This window comes from Macrotis lagotis, chromosome 1 (assembly GCF_037893015.1).
Source record: "Macrotis lagotis isolate mMagLag1 chromosome 1, bilby.v1.9.chrom.fasta, whole genome shotgun sequence".
Classification (NCBI taxonomy): Eukaryota; Metazoa; Chordata; class Mammalia; order Peramelemorphia; family Peramelidae; genus Macrotis; species Macrotis lagotis.
Window position 1 is genome coordinate 332,082,427 of NC_133658.1, and position 12,786 is coordinate 332,095,212.

Sequence of the window (12,786 nt, forward strand, 5' to 3'; positions counted from 1 at the left end):
TTTTTTAAAGTAAATTTAGATCCTTCCCTGATTCCAATTCCAAAGTTCTTCTTCCCAGTATACCACACTGATATCTCTGGATAATAATACTAATTGGTGCTAGGTAAAAAGATTTTTTTTTTCATTTTTATTATAGTGCTTTATTGGGGGGAATTTCAATTCCGTTAAAAAATTTATTAGACACCAACTAAATGTTGGCTTTGGAGTTTGAGGACTTGGATTCAAATTTTGCCTTTAATTTTTTTTTTAATTTGATTTTTGCAAGACAATGGGGTTAAGTGACTTGCCCATGGTCACATAGTTAAGTATGTGTCTGAGGCTGGATTTGAACTCAGATCCTTCTGACTCCAGGGCTAGTGCTTTATCCACTGTGCCACCTAGCTACCCTCTATGTCACTGAATATCTTTGTTGACCTTGGGGAAATTATTAAATCTCTAGGCAATAATAAAATTTTTTAGATGATACAGATTTTGTCTTCAAAGGATAAGGTAACAGTGGGGGTGGGATATAACATGTAGGCAGTTTAATTCATCTGAGGTAGAATGTGAATGGAGCAAAGGAGAATTCTACCAAAATGAAAGGAGGATGGTGGGGATCAGATGAGGCTTTGGAGAAAGGTAGTACTTCAGGTCAGTTTTGGAAAAAAGGATTCAATGGAAAGGCAGTGGATTTGAATTCAGAGTGCCTAGTTTTGAATTCTACCATGTCCTACTCTTGAGTCTCAGCGCCTCATATGTCAAATTAGGGATCACAAATTTAGCACTATAAGGCAGTGGTATCAAATTAAATATAATTGTGAGCTTCATATGACTTAGAAAACCACCGATGACATGTTATATATCTTTATTTTGTTGAATATTTCCCAATTACTTTTTAATCTAGTTCTGATTGTTCCAAGAGTTCAAGTTTAATCTTTGCTATAAGGGACTTTAGAGATAATTCAGTCTAACCCCTCACTGCTTACAAATGAGGAATCTGAGGCCTAGACAGATTAAATGACTTCTCCAAAGTCAACATGGAATTAAATTAAAAGGGGCATGAAAAAAAACCCAGGTTTTCTAACTCCAAAGCTAAGGACTGAACTAGAAAATAGCTAAGGTTTCTTGTCTACAGGTCCTTAATAATCACCCTGAAAATACATGAAACTCATCTGTAGCTAGAGTCTGATTATGGCTCTCAATAACTACAAGCTGCTATTCAACTATCTCAATACGGTCTTCTCCCCAAAAAGAGGAGAGATAATTATATAAAGACATTCCCCAGCCTTATTTGTGCTGCTCTAGGACCCATAAAGCAATGGTGTACATACAAGAAGGGCTTTTTCCAGTTGGGTTCGCTGGGTCTTGATCGCTTCTTTTAGGCCTGCAATTTGTTTTTCAGCTTTCTCTTTCTCAAATCGGAAACGGTTTTGAAGGTGGGTTATATCAGCTTTGGAGAGGTCCATTTCTTGCTGCAGAGCCAAGAGTTCACTTGCTTTTTTAATTAATTGCTCTTCACGTTCTGAGAGTTGAAGTCCTAGAATAAATATTTTTGAGGAAGTTTAGCCTAGTGCCAGCCACAGGAATCTGGTACAATGGTAAAGATTACATAACTCAGATTTCCTCAAATGTCTGCAACATGAAACCCTTACATTAGTGCTTATATGTAGTTAATTTGGTTCAGTCACCAAGTTCAGTCACATGATCTTGCACAAGCCACCATTTCAATGGGGCTCAAACTCCTCCCACTATAAAATGAGAGGGTTAGATGAGATCATTTCTGAAGACTTTTCCAGCTCTATCATTCTATATTCTTAATAGTCTTTGTCGTAGTGTCATAAAGCATAGAAGTCAGGAAGACACAAATTAATCCAGCCTCAGACTTATTAGCTATGTGACCCTAGGGAAATCATAACCTCTATTTGTTTCAGTTTCTTCATCTATAGAATGGGAATGTCCTATATGCCAGGATGGTTGTGAAGATCAAATGAGATACTTATAAAGCATTTAGCACAGTACTATTAGTTATTCTTCTATGGTCCTTTCCAGCTCTTAACAGTTTTTGAGTATGAAGTGTGCCTAGGCCCTTACTGCTTTGTTTCTTATGCCAACTCTGTTTTGGGGGGGGGGATTTTTTTGGTGTGGGGTAGTGGGGAAGGGAGGCAATTGGGTTGAGTGACTTGTCAAGGATCACACAGTTGGAAGGTATCTGAGGCTGATTTGAACCCAGGTACTCCCAACTCTAGGACCAGTGCTCTATATGGTACTTATTGTACCAACTAATAGTTCTTTGAAGATCCACACAGACTTTTCATGGTACCACCTACCTGGGGTTACTCCCCCATCATCTCATGTCCAAAATGTCTAATCTTCAAGGGATCATCCTGGAAACTCCCTGAAGACATTTCAGGCAATAGAGGGCATTTCAATCTCAAAGACCTAAGGGAATTTACTTCTCTAGCAGAAGAAATTTGACATGATGATCCTACAAGGATTTATATGACAAAAACAGCCTTCTAAAAGATCCTTCTTAGAATTTGTTGAATTTATTGAAAATCCCAGACTGCTCATTAAATCTAGGCCAGTTTTTTTGTGAGAAATAAAACCATATTTTAATATGGGAAAGACAGGAAAAAAAAGATATTAACTTTTCCCCCAGTCCTAGCCAGAATAGTCCATGCAAACTGGCGTATGGGCCATATCTGAAAAGCCTTTTGAAGTTCGCAGAAACTGTCAAAGCTTGAGTTTAATTAGCATAGCTTTCAAGAACTAAGGGTCAAGGCCATAACAAAATGAAGCCACAAGAATTTATGGATGTATGGTTTTTTTCCCCCTCTTACTAAATAAAAGTAAGTGCTCTATAGGGATCAAAGGTTCTTAGTTCAAACCTTGTTTCTACTATATGTTGCTTTTTTCTGACCCTAGGCAAATTATGGAATTTCTCAGTCTTAGTTTTCTCATTGTAAAATGAGCAGGACAGACTTTAGTTTTTAAGATCTCAAATCAAAATTTGTGAAAATAAAATTAACAGAAAGCCTTCCTCTTAAGTAGCACTTTTTCTTAAAAAGGAATGGTTTCCCAATCTATTAACAAAGTACTAAATTAATCATAGAATTCACACTTTTAACTTACATGGTCATTATGTAGACCTATATGGATCATATGGTTAACACTTACTGGTTTGATTTAGTGTCTTTTCTAAGGCTGCACTCCATTTTTCCTCTTCTTCTAGGGTCTTGACTCGCTCTTCTGCCAATGTCACCTTTGAGATCACTTGTTCTAATTTGTTTTTTTGACTCTCCAACTCCCAATCTAGCAACTGCTGCTGATCTTTCAATTTTGCTTTGCAGGTTTCTAATTTTTCTTCTTCACCTTCTATTTCTTTCTGGATTTGATGAAGATGCTAAACAAACAATGTTAGATTAATGAACCTGCTGTAATAAAGAGTTCATGGAATTTACTTAGTAGAGACCACAGATGCCATCTAGGTTTAACCCAAGCAACCATGTGCCGCCCATCCATTATTTGTGAAGCTTTTTGAAACCAAGAATAGAACTTTGTGTCTTACTCAATTTAGCCTATTAACACCAGGACTGTTGAGATAGATCTTTCTGTATCTGGAGGTTGTCACACAATGTGTTACCTATTTCTCCAAGAAAATTTGACATGGCACTACATACCACCCACATCTTCAGCCAAGTCACTAACAACACTGTTAAACATGATCGGACCAAGGCTACATTCCTATATCCTATTATAGACCTGATATTCAATGATTCAAAGAATTCATGACATCAAAACATGTATTTTAAGTTTGGGTTCTCTAAGGAATAAGGGGTAGGGAATGCAGTAGTTACTTATTAGCAGTCTTTGTTCAGGTAGCTTTTGTTACATTTTTGTGAAGTATATATAAAAAAAGTGTGGCATAGTGGATGGCATGTTGGAACATGAAGCCTTGGTTCAAATTTGGTCTCTGACCTTAATAGCTCTATGGCCCTCCACAAGCCATTTAACCTCTATGTGCCTCCAACCATTCCTAGGACTTATCTACTAAGTCATAGCTAGGTTATGATCTGCTTTGGGAAAGGGAGTTCTAAGCAAAGGAAGTTCTCTATACTGAGCAAAGCATAGATTTTTTGCATCCTTGTGTGATTTACAGTTTGGCTCCATCAACTCATTTACCATTTCTTCTTGTGCAAGTCTCAGTTTCCTTTCTTCAATCTCATTCTGAAGTATTTGGAGTTGCAACTGCTTTTTGTCTCCTTGTTCTTGGCATTCTTGGAGCTTCCTTTTCTGTTCAGTGATGTCCTCTTTCAGACTGTTTTGCTCACTCAGCAATGAAGTCTGATGTTGGGAAGTCAATTCCAGATCCTATTATATGAATAGAAATTTTAGATCTAATTATGTATACAATTGCCAGAAGCAGAATACCTTTACAATGAAATCACCCATTAAATTTTGACTATATAAAATGATTTTTCAAAGACAAAACAGTATGAAGTAATGGAGAGAGTAGTGGACTTAAAGTCAGGAGTCATAAATTCAAATTTCACCTCCAACACTTACTAGCTGTGTGAATTTAAGCAAATTACTTAATTGATGAAAATCCCCAAATTAAAACCATAATATTTGTACTACCTTCTTTCATAGAATTGAGGAAAATGCTCTATAAATAGAAAAGATTTTTAGAAATATTGCAAATATAAAGTTTGGCAACCTTTAATCACACCACTACACATCATCAAGTTACATGTTTTAATTCAATTATATGTTTATTAAGCATCTGCTATATCTATAGCCCTGTGTTAAGACATTAGGGCAGATACAAAACTGCCAAATGGACCCCCTGTCCTAAGAAGCTCATTGTCTAGTAGGGGACAATCAACTTAGTTTTCTAGTCTTGTCTCATGCTACTCCCCATCACAATCTTATATCATCTTACCTAGAGACTTGAGTTCGTGAGTCCTGGTTCTATCTCAAATTAGATTAGGCCAGTAATTTCCTTTCTCTGTCCTCAGTTTCCTTAGTTATAAAATGATAATAGTCCCTTACTTTGCCTTCCTGCTAGCTAATAGTTTGTTATAGAACTTATAGGAAGTATAATATGTGAATGTTAAATTGTTATTACTGTCTGTTCTCTCTACCATTATATGAGGGGTGAGCAGTGGCAAAATGTAATGATTAATCCATTTAATTCAATGGTTTAGATTCGATAGAATTAAAAAAGGAGTCAATGCTGCTCATCTTTTGGATCTGTGTTTCAATTAACTATTGATTTCAAAGATTAATATCCTATAATAACTCCCAGATTATACTCTAATACTGACCTTTTCTGTCAGCTTCAACTCATCTTGAACACCAGTGATTTCATCTTTTAGGATGTCTAATTCTTCTCTTTTTTCTGGAACAAAGAATTTTTTCACTTTGTGAAACAGGAAATGCTTACTGAGGCTTATAGGATAGTTGACTGTCATAATTCTAATAAAAAGATCCAGTCCAATAGTCATAAATTAGAGTTTGTCCCTATTAAACAATCAATTTCAGGCATAATACAGAAGACCCTGTACTAAAATAAGACACATGTTTTGGGGTACGTTCACCAAGAGCATAATTTTGTTTGGCTATACATATCTGATATAAAGGTTGGGGAGGGGTTTTGGAAAAGATGGGTCAAAGACAGACCAAGGAAAAGATTAGCAGAAAAAAAATAAGAAAAGGAGGTTTAAAAATGCATAAAAGAACAAAGGAAGGTAGGTCAAAGAAGACGACAAACAAGACAGCTTTGGAGAAAAAAAAAGGAAAAGCAAATTAAACATGGTATAGATTTGCAGCTGTATATGCAATCCTCTTTTTTGGTTCTGGTTTAAGTATGTAAGCATGCATCTTATGTGGTGTTTGATAAGTTCAGTATAAAAAAGACAAAATAAAATAGAATTTATCCTTATAAGGACTGAAACTCAAATCCACTATACACAAGTGAAAAATCCTTTATCCTTCACTTCCATCTTTGTCTAAATATCCAGACCACTGGTTTATCCTAGTGAGTTTTAGATATTTTAACTGTGGTTTCCATGGTTTATTCAGTATTTCGTTTTTTGCTGTTCAGGTTTTTTGGGTTTTTTTTTTGAAGGGACAATGGGGTTAAGTGACTTGCCCAAGATCATATAGCTAGTAAATAACAGTCTGAGCCTGAATTTGAACACAGGTCCTCCTGACTCCAGAGTCAATGCTCTATTCCCTGTACCACCTACTTGCCCTCTGATTTATTCACTATTAATAAATGTCAGTTATCCGAGCTATATAGCTACTTTATTCTTTTTAAAAATTCAATTTTATCTTATCTTATTACAAATTATTTCCTTCTCTCTCTCTTCTCTTACCTACTGATAAAACAAGAAAAATAAAAACCAGAACAAATATGTACAGTCATGCAAAACAAATTCCTGCATTAGACATGTCCAAAAAACAAAGAAAAAGAAAGAATAGAAAATATGCTTCAATTTGCATTCTGATTCCATCAAGTCTCATATTTTATCATTAATTCTTTGGTGTTATGGTTGATCATTGCATTGATCAGAGTCTTCCAAATTTCATTAAAATATTGTTCTTATTGTAATAAATTATTCTGGTTTTGTTCACTTCACTTTTCTTCAATTTATTGAAATGTTCTGAGATTTTTCTGAAATCACTGCCTTCATAGTTTTTTAAAATTTTTTTAAGGTTTGTTTTGTGTGTTTTTAGGTTTTGCAAGGCAATGGGGTTGAGTGGCTTGCCCAAGGCCACACAGCTAGGTAATTATTAAGTGTCTGAGGCTGGATTTGAACTCAGATACTCCTGACTCCAGGGCTGGTGCACTATCTACTACGCCACCTAGCCTTCCCTTCTTTTAATTTTAAAAAAAAAATTATTTCTAGTTCCAAATTCTCTCCCTTTCGTGTTTCCCCACTGAGAAGGCAAAAAATACAGTCAAGTCATGTAAAATATATTTCCATATAAACCATGTTGTAAGGGGAAAAAAGCAAAAGAAATAAAATGAAGGAAAATATGCTTCCATCAGTTCTTTCTCTGGGTTTGGGTAGCATTTTTCATCATGAGTCCTTGGGAATTATTATAGATCACTGAATTGATCAAAAAGGCTGTTTTTTTAATTTAAATTTTATTTTTTCCCAATTACGTGCAAAGGTAGTTTTCAACATTCATTCATTTGCAGGTTTACGAATGCCACATTTTTCTACCACCCTCCCTTCTCTCCTGCTCCCCATGGGAGCAAACAATCTGGTAAAAGTTGTGTAAGTAAAATTGTGTTTAACATATTTCCATATTACTTATGTTGTAAAAGAGGAATCAGAACTAAGGAGGAAATAATGAGAAAGAAAGAAATTTTTTAAAAAAGTGAATATAATAGGTTTGGCATCGTGTTCAGACTCCAGAGGGTTTTTATTGTTACTTTTTTTTCCTGGATGTGGATGTCATTTTTCCATAAAGGTCTCTCAAGGCTTGTCTTTGATCACTGAACTTGATAGAAGCTGTGTTCATCATAGTTGATCCATCTCACAGTATTGCTTATTAATGAGTACAATGTTCTGCTCACTTCACTTTGTACTAGTAGTTCATATGTTTTCTGGTTCTGCTTATTTCACTTTGCAACAGTAGTTCATATAAGTCTTCCTAGGTTTTTCTGACTCTCCTTGTCATTTTTTTTTTTTTAGGTTTTTGCAAGGCAAATGGGGTTAAGTGGCTTGCCCAAGGCCACACAGCTAGGTAATTATTAAGTGTTTGAGGCCAGATTTGAACTCAGGCACTCCTGACTCCAGGGCCAGTGCTCTATCCACTGCGCCACCTAGGCACCCCTTCCTTGTCATTTCTTTTAGCAAAATTGTATTCCAAAACATTCATCAATCAGAACATGTTCAGTCATTCTCCAATTGATTGACATCTTTCTTATTTTCCAATTCATTGTCACCACAAAAATAGCTACTTTAAAAATTTTTATACAAATGAGTGCTTTCTTTCTTTCTTTGATCTCTCTGGAATATTGACATAATATTGCTGAATCAAAGGGTAGATGGAATTTTTGGATGAAGTTCAAAGTTGTTTTTTCAAAATGGTTGAATTAATTCTCAGGTCTATCAACAGTGAGTACATTAACATAGCTATTTTCCCATATGCCTTCTAGTATCAAAATGTCTTTTTAGTGACAGACTACCAACCTTGACCAGAGAAAGTATATAAAGAGGACATTTTTTTAAATATTGGTCTCATTTACAACACAATATCTTTACAGAGGTAGTTAGAGTTAAAAAACTTCCTGCTAGAGAATATCAATAATTAAATTAACATTTATAGATGGTATAATAACTATATTGTTTTCTGAATAATAACATTTATATAACACTTTCAGATTTACAAAGTATTCTTTATAACTTCCCTTTGAGGGAGGTAGTTTCAGCATTACAGAGGTAGGTAGGATAACCTATATGTAGATGAGGAATCTAAGATTCAGAGAAATGAAATAACTTGCTCATACTAGCCATGAGTTAGTGAGTGGTTGAAATCTTAGTGTAGTCTATACCCTTTTCTTCTACTCAAGTATTATCACTACAGAATCACTACAGAGACTATAAGTATTTTGTTTTAGTATCTATCTCATCGTTGCGAATGATCAAAATAATTCAAAACCTAGGAACCAACCTTCTGGTGATGGATGAAACTTTTCATGTTTAAAATTTGCATATTTTACTACCAGGAAATTCCATTTCCAACATTGTAGAGATATATTGTGTGAAGACAATTTCAAAACAATTAACAAATAGTTAAGTACCCATTATGTGCAAGACTATGTGCTAGATACAAAGTCAAAATAAAAATAGTTCTTGCCTTCAAAGGAGCTCATAGTCTACTCAAAGTATGATTTATAAATTTGAAGAGCAAGGAAAGAACATAATACTGAGGTCATCAAAAAGGACTTGTACCAGAGGAAATGATATATGAGATAAGCCTTGAAAGAAGCCAAAGATTCTAAGAAGCTGAACTGAAAAAGTGGTGTCATCTGTAGAGAGATACTAACTGAACAATGGTAGCTGATGAGATCACCAAGAGAGAGGATTAAGTGAGACAAAAAGAGTTGAGGGCATAGTTTTGTATGCTACCTTACAGTTAGGGGTAGGACATAGCTAAAAGTCCAGTAAAAAAGTCAGAATGAATAGTCAGACAAGTAGAAGAACCAAAGGAGAGAAGTCTCAAAAACTCAGGGAGGAAAACATAAAAAAAGGAAGAGGGAATGGTTAACAGCATCACAGGTCATAGGATTTAATACTTAAGTGATCTTTGAAAAAGCAGTTTCACTTGAGTGATGAAATCATAAGCAAGATTACAAAAAGTTGAAAGAAAGAAAAACAGAAAATGAAGATAATGAATATAGTCAATTTTTTCTAGGAGTCTTATAGAATGACAGTTTGAGAGGATGGAAAGATAAAATGAATGTTTTTAAAAGCTGGGAGAAATTTGGAACTAGGCCCAAAGAGTAAAAAAAAAAAAAAATATATATATATATATATATATATATATATATATATATATATATATATATATATATGTATACTCTTTGACCCAGCAATACCACTGTTAATACCCCAAATAGATCAATGAAAAGGGAAAGGATTTATATATACAAAATGTTTAAAGCAGTTCTTTTTGTGGTGGCAAGGAACTGGACATTACAGGGATGCCCATGAATTGAGGAATGGCTGAATAATTTTTGGGTATGTGATTATGATGCAGTGCTGTAAGAAATGATAAGCAGGATGGTTTTAGAAAAACCTAGGAAGATTTGAATGAATTTATGAAAAGTAAAGTGATACCGGCCTTGGAGTCAGGAGTACCTGGGTTCAAATCTGGTCCCAGACACTTAATAATTACCTAGCTGTGTGGCCTTGGCCAAGCCACTTAACCCCATTTGCCTTGCAAAAAAAAAAAAAAACCCTAAAAAAAAAAAGCAAAGTGAACAAAATCAGGAGAACTGTAGAAGCAATACTGTAATTTAAGACAATTCCAAAGGACCCACTCATTACCTCTTTCCAAGCTGACCATTAATGATAAGTATTTGGATGCAGTCTAAAGAGTTCAGAATTCATTTTACTTATTCTACGATTCAGTCCACATTTCTCCACTTTAACCATAAGGAAAACATGAGGAAAAAATCTGTCAATTGCTTAGATAAAATCTAATTCTACCATATGAATTCAACTACAAAACACTTTATGCAAAAAAAGTCAAATTTAAACAGCTGAGAAATATTATTGTTCATGTGTAAGGTGAGACAATATAAATAATTAATAATAATAAAAATGTCAATTCCACCTAAATTTATCTATTCAGTGCCATACCAATCAAATGATCAAGTTATGATTGTTATAGAATATTATTGTGATTTAAGAAATTACAAGGAGGATGAATTCAGAAAAAATCTGAAAAGACTTACATAAACTGTAGTGATAGAATCAGAAGAATGTTATACATGGTAATAGCTATATTATTCAATGAAGAACTGTGTATTCTCAGCAATATAATGATCCAAGAAAATCATAAAGAATTAATGATGAAACATACTATCTGCCTCTAGAGAAAGAATTAATATTATTTGAATACAGACTGGGTCAGCTAGGTGGCACAGTGGATAGAGCGCCAGTCCTGGAGTCAGGAGGACCTGAGTTCAAATCTGGATTCAGACACATAATAACTACCTAGCTGTGTGACTCTGGGCAAGTCACTTAACCCCACTGCCATGTAAAAAAGTATTTGAATACAGACTAAAGCATGTTATTTTGCTCTTTAATTCTTTTTCTTTCACTTGAGTCCTCTGGTTCAAAATGACTATTAAGGAAATGTTTTATGTAATTGCACATGTATAACCTGTATTGATTGCTTTGTGTTTCATGGAGGGGAATGTGAAGTGGGAAGAACTGAATTTGGAGTTCAAAACACTAAAAAAATTTTTAACATATAACTGGGGGGAAAATAAAGTATATTTAAAAAATCTGAGTATACCTACACATATCCCTGATCTATTATTCTATTCACTCTGTTAGAAAAGGAAATGAAATTAATCTCGTCTGACATTTTGATGAAACTATGCCAATACTCTTGATAACTACCATTTCCTTTTCAGGTCCCAGAAAATGCAAGCCCCAAATACTCTGTAGATAACCCTCTTTGTCATATTTTGCCCACCTTGTAAGTGCTGTTGCATGTTGGCAATGTCTTTGTGCAGGGAGAGCTTGTCAATGTTTAGCTGGTCTACTTCCTGCTGCAGTTTCCTGACATCCAGCTCCACCTTCTCTAAGTTAGACATTGCTATTCTGCTGCTATCTTCTGTAGCTGCTAACACTCTACAAAAAACCAGAAACTCAAAAATAGACACAACATATTAAACAAACAAAAAAGCACTGTGCATTTGACATTATAGTTTATCAATGTACAATTATGAAGACTGAGGATGCTTCTCCATCCTTACAGCAGCATCTGTAGGGTAAGAAGAGCATCATATTAATGACAGGTAGGTCAGGTCTAGCTCTGCCACAATTTTGTTGTGTGATCTCAAGCAAGTCCCTGCAACTCTGTGGGGCTTAGTTTCCTTATCTATGAAATGAGAAGGGCTGGAATAGATGACATCTTAAGTCTTCTTTCCTTCCATCTCTGATATTCTACATTCTAACATTCTGCTCCTATGATCCCCTTTTTCAATTAACTTTCTAGGTACTATAATCTAAGGTCTAGCTCTAACAGTGTGTGAATATTTACTTTCAAGGGTGATTGTACTGTATATTTTCTTTAGGTTGGAAAATAAAAAAAATAATAGAAGCTCACATTTATATAGCATTTTGGGCCTACAAACTATTTTTTTACTTTTTAGTATGTCTTAATTTCAGGGGAAGTATCAAGCTTACTAAGAAGATAGTATGAGTAATATCCCTTTTAACACATGAGGAAACTAACATTCAAATTGGTGCAGTGACTTTCTTCAGTATCTAAGAAAATAATCACAAATTGAATAAATATCTTCTGACTCAAAGTCTAATGCATGTAATGGAGAGAATGCTAGATCTGGAGAGAGGATGAGTTGAATTCAAATCTGGCCTCTGACATATTTACTAGCTGTGTGACCCTGTGCAATTTATTTAACCAGACAGATTTTCAATGTCCACATCTGTAAAATGGGTAAAGCAACAGTAGTTATCTCCCAAGACTGAGGAAAAAATTAGATAAGTTTTGTAAAGGATTTCCTAAACCTTAAAGTGCTATATATAAAGGCTAGCTCTCACTTCTACTGTTAATACCATTGTTATTGCTATTGTGATCACTATTTTTTTTGCTATTTTACCAGACTGCCTCAAGAAGTTCTTATAACAAAACTTTATAAAGCCAAACGGACATAAAATCCTCCAGAAACTGTTTTTGTATATGTGTGTATGTGTAAAACACTCCAGATACATTCTTCGTGATTTTCTCATCCTTCTCTCACCTTTTGGCTTGCTCCAATTTTTTCTCCAAACTCTCACAGTTTTCTTCAAGATCTTCCTTCTCCTCATTCAGAGCTTCCACATTGGCCTGCAAGGTAGATATTTCTGATGTTAGCTGGCTGATTTCTTGTTTCTCTTTTTCCAGAAGCTGTCTCTGCCATTCGACTTCCTCTCTCTGGTGCTGGGCTGTGCGCAGTAGTTTCTCTAGTTCCAGTTTCTCCTAGGGGAGAAGATATGGAACATTAGATGGTTCAAAAGAATCAAAGAGTTAGAAGTTTTCAGAAGCCAG

General features: G+C 34.9%; 1 protein-coding gene across 2 annotated transcripts in view; it reads right to left on the reverse strand.

The window, feature by feature from the left end:
* The window catches only part of CNTRL (centriolin), a 97,301-nt gene that overhangs the window by 5,024 nt on the left and 79,491 nt on the right, over positions 1 to 12,786 (reverse strand). For both annotated transcript variants that reach the window (XM_074211687.1, XM_074211688.1), the window contains 6 exons: positions 12,500 to 12,717; positions 11,209 to 11,366; positions 5,307 to 5,380; positions 4,162 to 4,350; positions 3,157 to 3,382; positions 1,311 to 1,516 (listed from right to left, as the gene is read on the reverse strand). In XM_074211687.1, the coding sequence (XP_074067788.1) occupies positions 1,311 to 1,516; positions 3,157 to 3,382; positions 4,162 to 4,350; positions 5,307 to 5,380; positions 11,209 to 11,366; positions 12,500 to 12,717 (1,071 nt within the window). The remainder of the gene's footprint in view (positions 1 to 1,310; positions 1,517 to 3,156; positions 3,383 to 4,161; positions 4,351 to 5,306; positions 5,381 to 11,208; positions 11,367 to 12,499; positions 12,718 to 12,786) is intronic.